This window comes from Oenanthe melanoleuca, chromosome 5, assembly GCF_029582105.1.
Source record: "Oenanthe melanoleuca isolate GR-GAL-2019-014 chromosome 5, OMel1.0, whole genome shotgun sequence".
NCBI lineage: Eukaryota > Metazoa > Chordata > Aves > Passeriformes > Muscicapidae > Oenanthe > Oenanthe melanoleuca.
In genome coordinates this window covers 39,097,156-39,109,651 of record NC_079339.1, presented here as the reverse complement: position 1 = coordinate 39,109,651, position 12,496 = coordinate 39,097,156, and the positions used below count along the sequence as shown (strand labels likewise).

Here is a 12,496-nt window from a genome sequence, read left to right as displayed (position 1 = left end):
CAGATTGGGTCCCTGGTACAAGCACATAAGCGGCATTGTGTCCAAAGCAAGGCTTTGTCTACTTGCACAGAGAAAGAGCTCAAGGGCACATTACCTTTAGCTAGTCACCTGCAGCACAAAAACAGGAGTCACCTCTAAGGCCAACACTTGAATTTCATTTAGGCTTAGTCAGCAGAAGGTGCCTGAATAGTATATTAACCTGAACTATGCAGACTCAAATATACCTAACATCTGGTCAAACCAGATCTAAATTTCAGCTATTGCTATAGAGAGATATCAAGCCATTAGAGGTCACCTCAGGTGACTTCTTAATCTGCCCAGAGGGTCTATTTAAGACACCCAGGAGAGCAAAATGCTTCAGCGTGTCACCCACACCAGTTTGTCAGCATTTTCCCTCTCATCTTGTTCCAAATTTAATAATGGGTAATGATACCATGTCCATTTGTACCTATAAAACAGACTTGCAGCAACTCATCTTACACTTCAGAATACACTGCAGTTATTTCTAGAGGAACAGTACGTTCTGCCTGTCTGTTATACACTGTTTCATATACTGTAAGCACTAGTTCATTGAAACTCTCAAATAAGCTGCATTGCTACATTTTGTGCTAAGTTTGGACACGGACTGCCCAGGGAAAAGTGTGTTAAGTTCCAGGTTCATGAGTACTGTCCAGATCACACAGTACTACTGAAGACATCCAGGAGAAGGAAGTGAGACAACCCCAAGAGAGCAGTGCAAGGGAGTTACCTGGCAGTGCAGTGTGCTGGTGAGCATCTTCGGTGGGAAGCATCAGCAAGCACATCCAGAGAGTACAGAGGAGATAATGGATTGAACTGGAAAGTCAAGAGATTTTATTTAAGCAAAGCATTAAAAGAAATAGTGTCCAGATAAAGCTCCTCAGATCTGTTCTGTTCACACAGTGTAAGGAGACCTTTCTGGCACCTCAAGGGTTAAGACTAGATGAGAACAGACTCTCACTGCAGTCAAAAGGCTAGCACAAACAGCAAGTCTCATAACCACCTTCTCACAACAGACAGCCTCAGCACACTCCTCCTCTTCCAACCTACATTATTAAAAATGCTGGTTGACTAAGAGCATAAGTGCTCTATTGCTGCATGCCATGCTTCTCTTTCAGAAAGCCTCATGTCTACTTTCACATTGCAGAGAAAAAAAGTCACTGTTATGAATCGTGCAAGCACAGAAGTTTCCATGGAGCAGTTCCTGTATTCCCAAGGGTTGTGTATATCACTGAAATAGACCTCTAGAAGACTCAGATCCACCAGGTTAAGTTCACAATGAGCACCCAATTCATTCCCTGGTAAGTGAGTTGCTCCTTCCACGCTCCTCCAACCTCACAAGCTGTCTTTGCAAACTGCTTAAAACAAATTTTTGAAACAATGCATGGTCAGGCTAATCTAAGATATTCCATTAGACATACATTAGACAAATCTTGAAGGCATCAAACCTGCACAAGACTACAAGACTGTTGTAGAAGATGCAATGGTCAGGATTTCTAATGGTCAGCACAGAAATTGAATAATCTGGTTAATCGATGCATGGAACAAACTTTGCTTAATATGTAAACAGAAACTTTAGACTGGTAGTTTCTCTGGGGTACCTGCTTTATAGTTCCATTTGGCATTTCCTCTTTATTTATAATTAACACCTCAAGCAGGAAATGAATTTCAATCTGCTTTGCAAAGTGCTACACCAGTCTCCAGAACACTTTTCTTGTATTACTAGGATCACTGGTGCATTTTTAAATAAGGACAAAGGAACAATCCACACCTGTAACAGGACTCATCATACCAGCTATCTGTAACTTCAGAACTCAGTACTAGGACTTTTCCCTCCACCTTTCTGAGAAAGAAGATGCACCACAAAGCTGCTGCTATCAGGGAGCTCCTCTCAAGTGGGACTGCCCATTTACTGTCAGTGAAGTAACACTGCAACTGCACAGTACAGAGAATCACCAAGAGCCATCTCTTACTGGAATGGCTGATTCAAGTTCACTTAAGACAAACAAAAGTAAAAAACTTTTGGTAATTTTTAATTTTATGTAGTTACTCTTATCTTTAGCAATATAAAAGCAATCTGTAAAATGTTGCCACTAATGGAAAATACACAATTGCACAAAGGCTTAAAAATTATTTCTTGCCATATACACATTTTTAGTCACCTGAAAGGTAAAATAAATTTCAGTCCTACTGCTCACCAACCATAAAACAACTCACATAGTAATAGAAAGGAGTGTGCATGGCCAGGAGCACTGTTACAATATGCTGCTCAAATGGAAGAGTATTTTTTTGATCTTTGCTATTAAAAACCTGAGCTTCTATATCTTAAAGTAAAAAAAACTCCTAGCACTCAAGCTAAGAAAGACTCACTGGAAAATATAAAAGTGCACATGCAAGAGTTTCAGTTACAAGAATGCCTGTTTCTCTTGCTTATTACCTCTTATATTTTCCTGTTACAGCTGCTATTTAACTACATAATGTAAGATCACAATTTTTTCCCTTCTCTGTGAATGAGACTCTCGGGTAGAAGCCTCAGCCAAACAAGGCAAAACGAAGCATTTAAAAAGAGAAAAATGTTCCAATTCCTATGGAATTTTGAGAGGCCAAAGCTCCCCCTGTCAGGAGGCATTTTACCTCCCACTCACTGCCAGAAAGGATGGCCTACACTAACCTGAAACAGGGAGATAAATAAAAGGAGTTCCTGAGCTATTCAGTTTAAATAGACAATATGACGCCTGAGAAATGGGTTGTGTTCAAAGCCCAGAAGACATCAGTTAACAAAATGAGAAGGGACAGGTCTGCCTTACCTCAAGTGCACAGGCAACAGTGTGTGGGAAATCAGAAGCCAGCACTGTGCTCTTTCTAGAGAGAAGGAAACCAAGAAAATAATAAAAAAAGAAAAGCAGAGTGACCTTACCTGGTTGCGATCTCTCTTCCCCATGGATGGTAACCAAAAACTGGAAGGAGGCGGAGTCGAAAGGACAGGTGGGAGCAATGCCAAGGAATGAACATGGGGGGAAAAAATGGGAGGGTTGGGGATGAGAAGAACAAAGATGGAGGAAGAAGGAAAAAGATTAAATATCATCAGGAGTCATATTAAAAACAATAAATTTCACATCCAAGGAAGAAAATCAGGTATCAACAGCTGGTGAAGGCTGGACCCACTGCACTACAGTCAAGACATGCCATCCTTACCTACCCATTCCCCAGAAAAGCATTAGGGAGATGCCAAAGGATAAGCACCATGACTATTTCCAGCTCTGACTACAATTTAAATACACTACTTGGGGAAGGAGACATAACACCAAAGAAAGAAAAAGTAATTTCACAGCTGCCTTGTCAGCATCACTTCTGCAGTCTGGGTATGCGCCCATAGAATAGCTCCACAAAGAAGCATTTTTAAAAGTTAACACATGGGGCTCAGTCTTCTCTTAATGTTCAAAAGATCTGCAGTTACTGCAATGGCACATTTAAGGGAGGATGAAAAAAAAAGCTGACTGTAAAAAAAGGCATTTGAGTAGCACCTACACACTGAGGTATCTTTATATAAACATATACATAACAAAGGGGAAGTCAGCCAGCAATCGTGAGTAAGAAAACAGAGAAGCCATCAGTAGAATACTGTCTCCCATTCCACAGGTAATGTTTAAGTGTCCACCCAGCTCTTCACCCCCAGAAGAGAAGAGGATCCTATAGCTCTTCTTCCCCTCCCAAAGCTCTATACAACAGCTCTTAAGGGCCTTACTCTTTCTGGCGTGGATCATTAACAATATGACCAAGCCTCTCGGTGCCCAGAGTGCTCATGGAGGTCTCCTGAAACAAAGACAGGCAAAAGGTTGCAAACTCTCAGGCAGTGAGCAGAGAATAGCTTGCTGCTGCCAGTAAGAATAAATCTTACTCCCCTTGGTCACATCCTTTCCTTACCAGCCCACTCTCAGCTAAACAAGTTCACTCCTTTCTTTTAGAACTTTACCTGAGATGATTTAACTAATTAGAATGGCAGAAAATCATTCCATTTTATTTATGAGGCTTGTTTATTATTTTTAGCGATGATATTTGTTTGCAGAGGAGCACACCATAAACTGGACTAGAACAAAGTATGCAGCACAAGGATGCATGAGGGTAGGGGAGATGGCTGGGGAGTATTTCTTTCCGTGTTACTGGGCTAGAAACAGGCTGAGATAGGACACTACACTCTTCCATTAACAGTGGGGATTCACCAACCACCAGTGAATAAATTAGGAGTGAAAGCATGATGCTTTTGCCCTTTCTGAAAACAGCAATTCAGCAGCAGGACCTCTAGCAACTAAAGAACAGGTAGGTCCTAGGAGGAAGTATTTGCTCTAGGAGCATGTTGCTTCCTGCAAGACACTGCCCTGTGTATGTGCTCGATGCTGGCACACATGTACACACACAGCCTGAAGCACCAGCTGTTCACATCTGCATAGCAACTGCCTCCAAGAAAGAAGCATACTTTTCAGGAAGGGGCTGAAGATGAGGGCAAAAGTATTTCATAGGTAAGGTTAGTTTGTGCAAGGTATATAGGCAAAACACGCTTAAGATTTGGGGGCAGCTGTAGCAGCAGGGGTGAAAGATGGGCTATTTGTTACAGCAGGAAAATTATTAACTTAAAGTGCCATAATGTTTAAATTTACGGTTTATTACTGTGTAAATTACAAGCCGTACTTTTGGTAATTAGCAGCTCGCTGGCGGGGAGCTCTGAATGAAACTCATTATTTATGATTACAATTTCGAGAGAGATGGGGAAGGGGGAGCAGTGACCTCCACTGCAAATGACAAAGATCCCTTTAAGGTGATGAAGATGAATTAAACAAGTAAATATTATCCTTCTCATTTGGATCATTAGAGGTGTGCCGCCAGGCCCAGTCACTTGCAGGTGGCCTCGGGAACCCTACGTAGTCAGTTTCTTGCCAGCTGACGATTCATATTTTGAATGCCGGTTACAATTAAGCAAGGTGAGTGGAAGAAAGAAGGGGCAGACAAGGATCTTTCAAGTATGACTGAACAGAAGGCAGCTGTCACACTCCTCTAGACTCCAGGCCCCCCTAACACACCTTGTTAACAGACTACAGCCAGCCAGTTCAGAACTTATGCCAATGTTTTCAAAAGCACAGAGCACATTACAATGAAAAGAAAAGCCAAACACAGCCAAATACTTCCTTCTCAGAATCATCTTTTACACCAAACAGTAGTGCTCAATACTCCATGATGCAGACCAAACCAGGTGTAGCCCTCTCTTTTAGACAGACATCTGCAAAGTATTGTTTATTCTATCAGAAAAAGAACAAAATATTTTGTTTGGTGTTTGCCCTACATATAATAAAACTAGTCAATGACTTTGGGCAGCTTTGTCTGCATTTACTGCATATACCTTTATATGCTCCTGTCTTCCCACTAAAAATGCAAGTGATAAAACCACCTTCCTTTGCTGCCATTCATATCAGTCTTCCCTATATAAAATTTGGCCTTCCTTCACCTTTGAGGCACCTCTCTGCCCTTGTAGTCTCAGATGAGCATGCACAGGTCTCATGCCATCATCATTTTCTCCTACATTCTGTCTAAATCTTCTTGATATTTATGCTCCCTGTCATTCTTCTTCAGGCCTCCTTTCCTACTGCTTTCAGCACTGATCAGCTGTCTTGGTCATTCCAAATGTGCCTTAAAATTCACTTAGTCACTCAATCATCTTCTGACAGTCAAAGCAGTTAAACAAATCATGAAACAAAAAATATACAGGACCAGTTTCTGCAGAAAACAATTTACATGGTATCTTAGAATAGTACATCAGGACTGAACAGAATTTAAATATAAAATTACCATCTTTCAAAAGGGCATACCTTGCTAACCAGCCTCCTCCGACCTTTACGGAGACAACGGGCAGCAGCTCCTGGAAGGCGATTCAGGCGAGCATGAAATCCTGAAAACCAAATGCAGAAAAACCGAGCAATGAACACAGAATGTTCTTCCTGACAAAGCCACCAGGAAAACTCCTTAGTTCACTAATCAAATCACATCCTCTGTCTCTTCTTTTTCAGTCTCTAAGATGTAGATATGCCAATTTATTCACAAATCAAATAAAATCCTTACTTTTAAAAAAAGGAAGACTGCCAGTGGGCAGCTGGTATGACTATTTCAGTAAACTCACCAATAGTGCATCTTTTTCTTAACTTGATCTTAAAAAAAAATACCAAAACAGATCACCAATACCAGTTTAAATGCAACACCTATGAACAGAATTTATTCTTGCCATTATATCAAAAGTTCTCAAACACTATTCCTTATGGACCTCACCTCTCTGAGCTGGCCCTGAGGGCAAAAGGAAGGTGGAAACAGAGAGTTTGTCCAGGCCTGAGTCAATCCTCTCCACTTCAGATCGGTGATCAGCTCCCCACTTGGGAAGAAGGTTGGGGACAGTGAATCCTGGAACACATTCTCCTTCATAAAACCAATCACTTTGCTCATCATCTCCTAAAGAAATAGGATAGAATTAGCCACAAATAACATCAAGGTACCCTGTGACAGTCCCTCAAAATACAAGTAGGCATACCTGAATGTGAAACAGCTGAAGTCTCATTAGGAATTCTTGAAGAGCCTTATATTTGTATTCTGTTTCAATGATCCTCAGTAACTATGGGGCCTCACTAAATGCTTTAAACTATCCAACTCATCAGTCTCCACAATTTCCCTATAGAACAAAGCCTCTTTATGGACCTGCCTAAGGCAGGTTTAGCACTCTGTTGCTGCTGCATCTCATCAACCTTAGTTCAATGTTGTGTGATGTCTTATGCAGTACTCTTTCTCTGAAGTAATTACTGTGACACCGGTAGAGGCCAATCATTTGGCACATGTTACAGGCTGTCACAGGAGAGACTTCACAAGAGGGGAAGACCAGGCTCACAGAGTAAGCAAAAGAAACATACTGATGAGAAAGACCCCTGGTCTCCTAAGACAGCAGCTTAAGACGAAAACACATAACTATCAGAAATGGTCACTCTGAGTGTAAGTACTAACCATGCTGTGAGTTGCTCTCAATCAAAATTTCTTAGAATCTCTCAGAACTACAAACCCTCTGCAAAACTAAAGCAGCAGCAACAGAAGTCATGAGCAAAGTCTCCATGGAGATGGGTCGCTGTAGTTAATGCAGTTGCAGTCTAAAACTGAACTGCATCAGACACTGCTCATGTAAATCTGCCTGGCTAGAAATTCCTGAGAGCAGTAGCACACGAGCAGCATATGGAAAAAAGCATATGAAAAAAAAGAACCTGACACACATAGCATTACAGTAGCCCAACTCACAAACAGCCCATGTAATTGCAAGGTGCTTCATCTTGCCTTAAAAACTAACACACCTACCTTACAGAAAATTCTCATTTGCCTACCATTAAGTTTCAACTCAAGCATCCCCACTTACTCTCTTTTCCTCACTAAGTTACATTATTCCTTCCTTACCAAAGCCCATTATGCCTACTCATACATCTTGCTAGGAAAAAAAAAAAAAAAAAAAAAAAAAAGAAAAATAGAAAACAGAAAAAAAAGAAAACAAAACAAGAATACAAGAAAGTAAAAAAAACTCACCCTAGTAAGAATGCTGCAATCTTGCACATAACAGAAGCAGCAATGCACAAAACCAACTCTAATCAGCAACAGGTAGGACAGCCAGAACACTTTATCCCAAAGCTCTGACATTGTTTTTTCTGTCATGTATCAAGCTGACCTACCAGCTATAACTTAAAATATAAATATCTCCACTTCATTAAAACTAAGTAACATTGGATAGTTCTTCTAAGGGATCATAATTCATGCAAAACTACTCCTATAAATTTGGGTCTATGAGTATAGTCCCCTGTTCTACCTCAAATCACTGTTTTCACAAGAAAAACTTCAACAATCAGCATCATAAGCTAATATTCAGTAATTTTCACTGTGAGAAATCCCAATGCATTTAACAAATATAAAACCAAAAAACCCCCACTTTATAATGAAATTATGAACTAGGATCATTCTCTGCTCATAGAAGTATGCAGTTGCAAAGACGATTTATTTAGTTAGCAATGGGGAAAAAACTGCATTTCTTTAAGAATGCTGCCAGCTTAAATTTCGCATGATTCAGCCTGGAATTGTGCTGGAAAACTATTTATAAGCTGATCTGTGACCAAGAGCACTCTTTTTGTGCTCTCTCCATCTCAATACCATGGAAAGCCGTTGGTTTTTTTATTTACTTTATGACTAAGAATTGTCAAGAAAAAAAGAGAAATTAGATATTTTTTATTTAGTCTGAAATTGCAACAATATTTTTAACCATTTTAATATAACTGTAAGCTAAATCATCTTGGCCTGAAAGCTACCACAGTATAAATTGTTTGAACACAGAGAGACCCGATGACAAGGATGTCAAACCACTTCTCTTACCTAGAGAGGGAAGGCTGTTGGACTTTATTAATTTATCTAAGTCATATTTCTACATGTTCCCATATATTGAGCATCCTACTTCTAGTAGCAGCCAAAAATTACTGTCTAAAACAGGGTAAAAAAATCAGGGCAAGTATATAGGGCAAGCATATAGAAAAGTATGTATATACACTACCTAGTCTCCATCAATCTTGTCTCAGATGATGAAGTAAAACACTTCAGTCACCACTCTGCTTCATCATCTGATATAAAAGTGCTCACTAATTTCAGCTCCCCCTGAACAATCATCAATAAAAAGAGAGGGCGAAAGATTTTACTTTTCTGTTGCCTTTGAAGAACCAGAGTCTGGAAACACTTACTCTTTCAGCAATGGTCAAAGCTGATATTTGAAATCCCTACTCTCAAGGAAAGTTTTATTCCCCTAAGATCACAGATTGGTCCTACAGCCTAAAATACCATCAGAAAACACAGAAGCATGTTTGCTATCATTGTGCTGCTTCACACAGGTACCTGGGCCATTAACAAGCTAGTGGAAGCAGCATATCCTATTAAGCTACTGGTGCTACTTCCTTTAGCACTCATATATTCCCAGAAGAGACCTCATCCAAATCTTAGCTTGTGAAATGTGACAGAATCAGAGTGCAGAGAATTGCAGGTCTCTAGGGTCACATTCCACATGCTCCAAATGTAATAGTCCTCAATGCCCATGTGCCTACTACAACCTATTTCACACTTACTTCTGCCACATCCCCCACCAACTGAACACTGTGATGTGGCTGATAAATAAAACCAGATTGCACTTCACACTCAAAACTCTTAAGATACCATTTTTACAACAGACATTGAAAATACCATGTTCAACTAACACACACAAAAGCAAGGGAGGAACACATATTTAAAGAAATAAAACCTATCACGTGTTACCATCATCTTCTTAGCACAGTCTATTAAGTGACTTGTTAGTATTAAGTAATTTTTTTCCCCATCTTCTCTTCCTGCTCACAGAGAAAACAACTAACAGATTCAGGTACTAATGATGGGTAGACAAAATTTAAAACACCTACAGAAACAATCATAAGCTGTGCTTTTTCATTATGTAGAGCTCTCAAATTCCTCTTGTATGTCTGTGCCTTTCTACAAAAATAGCTTCTTATACAACAAATGTTATGGATCTGATATACAAAGTACTTCAACAGGAAAAATGTAGTGTTATGAAAATCATGTATTTGTAGCCTTCACCTCATTTCTTAACTACTAGCCACTCACTCCCACTGGTTTTTCCTCACATAAATCCCTCTCTGTCTCTCTTCAAACATAGATCTTTCTTAGCATTTGTAAAGAAAGTAAGAAACTCTCTAGCAGCACATGAGAAAAATCACAGGACACTTGTTACCTTGGCGGCCTTCATCATTGGTGAACAGGCCAGTATCACTGCTGCTGCAAACACTGCTGGTTTCACTGGAACAAAAACAGAGAAAAAAACCATGGTTACAATTGCATCAGGCACAATATAAAAACCACTCTGCTACATTTTACTAGCTTCTCCAAGATCAAAATGCTTTACATGTCTCACAAAAATTGCATTTCAGATACATAACTGGCTCTAGAACAGAACGTAACTGCTTTCCATTAAAACTTATCAATGCTGCATCACTTGAAAAAGAGTAGAATCCTGTATCTAGTCTAGTTCTAAGTTATCAAGAAGTCATTAATAAAATGGCATTTGCCTGGGGTACTAGAATTAATAACCTACCTATGGCATCATCTGGAATACTCACCAGGAAATCAAGCACAGTTAAAAAACTGTCCTTGGGTCACTTAACAGCTACTGAAAACCCTCTTAAGTTCAGATTCCTTTTCCTCAAAGATGTTACACTGTCACACAAACAGCCTCCCCACGCCCACAACTTTTATTTTATAAGGAGTAAAGAGCAGCTGCGACATCTACAACACTCCAGCTAAATACCTTAGCACAGACTTGCTGCTGCTGAACACAGCCTTGTCACAGCATGCTTAGCATTTGCTGAAGTAGTTAGAGGAGATTTCATTCTTGAACAAAAGAATAAAGCTAGAAATTAATGTGTAGAAAGCTATTAATTGACTGCAAAGCTAGATGAGTATTTGTAGCAGAAATACAAGCTCATGTCAGTCCCAAGCATCTGAAAGCTTTAATGCTGACCTGAAATCATTCCTTGGACACTTCAGGCAATACTTTCTCCGATTAAGCTGAGAGATATTAGGACAAGCAGAAACTACTTACTGCCTACTCCCTGAGCACTAAGACCTTAGATGTGAACAGCAGGTGTAAGTCAGCACTAGAATCAGTCTCCAGTCAGGGAAGGCTGTTTGAAAGTACCTCTGGATGCCGCTTCTCCAGGGAAACTGGATCACACTAGAGACCAGTATCAACTGGAAACTCCTTGATTGACAAGGCTGAATTATGAGGGACCACAAAATATGTCACTCCAAAGAGTGACACAGAAGAAAACTCTATTTTGTGAGCATATTGTTGTTCTTAGAAAATGCACTCTTAAAGTACAGCCAAGTTAACTCATCATGCTGGATATCTAAAACTCCACGTCTTCATCATTGTATAAAGGCCATTTATACTTAAAGGATGAACAATCTGTACAGCATTCTCACCTTTCAGCATGTAAGTTAATATCAAATTCCAAATTAATCCATTACAAAGCTTGGCCATGCATTCATCCTCCCACATATACACCACAGCAATTAAGGCCAAGGACTGAGAATCACCAAGTAATTGTTTCCTCCCAAGCTCTCCTACCAACTCACTGTACAACCCTAGGCCAATCTCTTAGCGTGCCTGCTTTCCCTTTGAAGCTTGGATAAATAATCCTTATAAGGTGCAGATGCAAGGACCAAGTGATTGCTTCATAAGGGTTTTAGCATCCTCAGAGGAAAAGTGCCTGAGAAAGGAAAAAGCACTGACAATAATCCAGGTCATATGAACAGTCCTTTAAGCATCCTGTTGCACTGAGAGCTCTTTAGTTCCTCATAGATAAGCATCGCTGCCAGTGCTTTACAGGAAAAAACTTTCAAAACTTTCAGGTATTTCACCCTCTTCACTCCCCCTTCTACACTGCAGGGCTGAACACAAACTAGACTCCTATGCAGGCCTTTCTGCAGGTCCAGTAAGCACTGATTAATGACCTCCACTTGCAAAGGAGGCTACTTACCTTAACCATGAAATAATGAATGCTATTGATCCGACAAGCTACTGCTATAGAGTGTTATTGATCACCCAATCTTTGGTTAAAATGGTCCTCATTTAGCAATTTCACTGTCGCAAACACCTGGAGCAAAGCATGCTTATAATTAAATAGTTTGGGGGAGTTAAACTGAGAGGTGATGGACAGAGATCTCAGGTTTCCCCCATTTATTCTTTTGCCTGAGCTATTGTTTGTGTCAGGAGGGATATTGATTTTCTATAAAAATAAGAAAACAAGAGGCACCGAGGGGCTGCAGAAGGTCAGGCTGGGCTGGAGAAGGAGGGGAAGCGGAACACTCTGTCTTTGTCACTTGCCTTCCAAGAGAGAGGAATTTTTTTCTTTTATGGAGAGATTGGCCTCCAATTCATCAGCTTAGCCAGACTCATGAATACAACTGCAGACTGTCATCAAAGTAGCTCCCTTCCAAAGGGTAAAGGAACTTGACTGGGCATTCAGGATGAGCGATGGTCACATTCTCGGGCCCGAACATTGTACTGGTTTTGGCTGGCACAGAGTTAAATTTTTCTCATAGTAGCACTTTGGTTCTATCTTTTGGATTTGTGACCAGTGTTGATAACACAGGGATGTTTTAGTTATTGCTGAGCAGCACTTACACAGTGCCAAGGCTGTCTCACACAGCCCTACCAGTGAACAGGCTGGGGTACAGAAGATGATGTGAGTGTACACAGGCTAGACAACTGACCCTAACTGACCACAGTGATATCCTTCCTACATCATATAATGTCATGCTCAGCAATAAAAGCTGGGAAAAAGAAGAATGAAGCCAGGGACATTTTGAGTTGTGGTGTTTGTGC

General features: G+C 40.3%; 1 protein-coding gene across 2 annotated transcripts in view; it reads right to left on the bottom strand.

The window, feature by feature from the left end:
• The window catches only part of GPATCH2L (G-patch domain containing 2 like), a 45,282-nt gene that overhangs the window by 27,512 nt on the left and 5,274 nt on the right, over window positions 1-12,496 (bottom strand). For both annotated transcript variants that reach the window (XM_056492422.1, XM_056492423.1), the window contains exons 4-9: window positions 9,842-9,906; window positions 6,331-6,507; window positions 5,877-5,956; window positions 3,764-3,831; window positions 2,936-2,975; window positions 749-834 (exon numbers count right to left, since the gene is read on the bottom strand). In XM_056492422.1, the coding sequence (XP_056348397.1) occupies window positions 749-834; window positions 2,936-2,975; window positions 3,764-3,831; window positions 5,877-5,956; window positions 6,331-6,507; window positions 9,842-9,906 (516 nt within the window). The remainder of the gene's footprint in view (window positions 1-748; window positions 835-2,935; window positions 2,976-3,763; window positions 3,832-5,876; window positions 5,957-6,330; window positions 6,508-9,841; window positions 9,907-12,496) is intronic.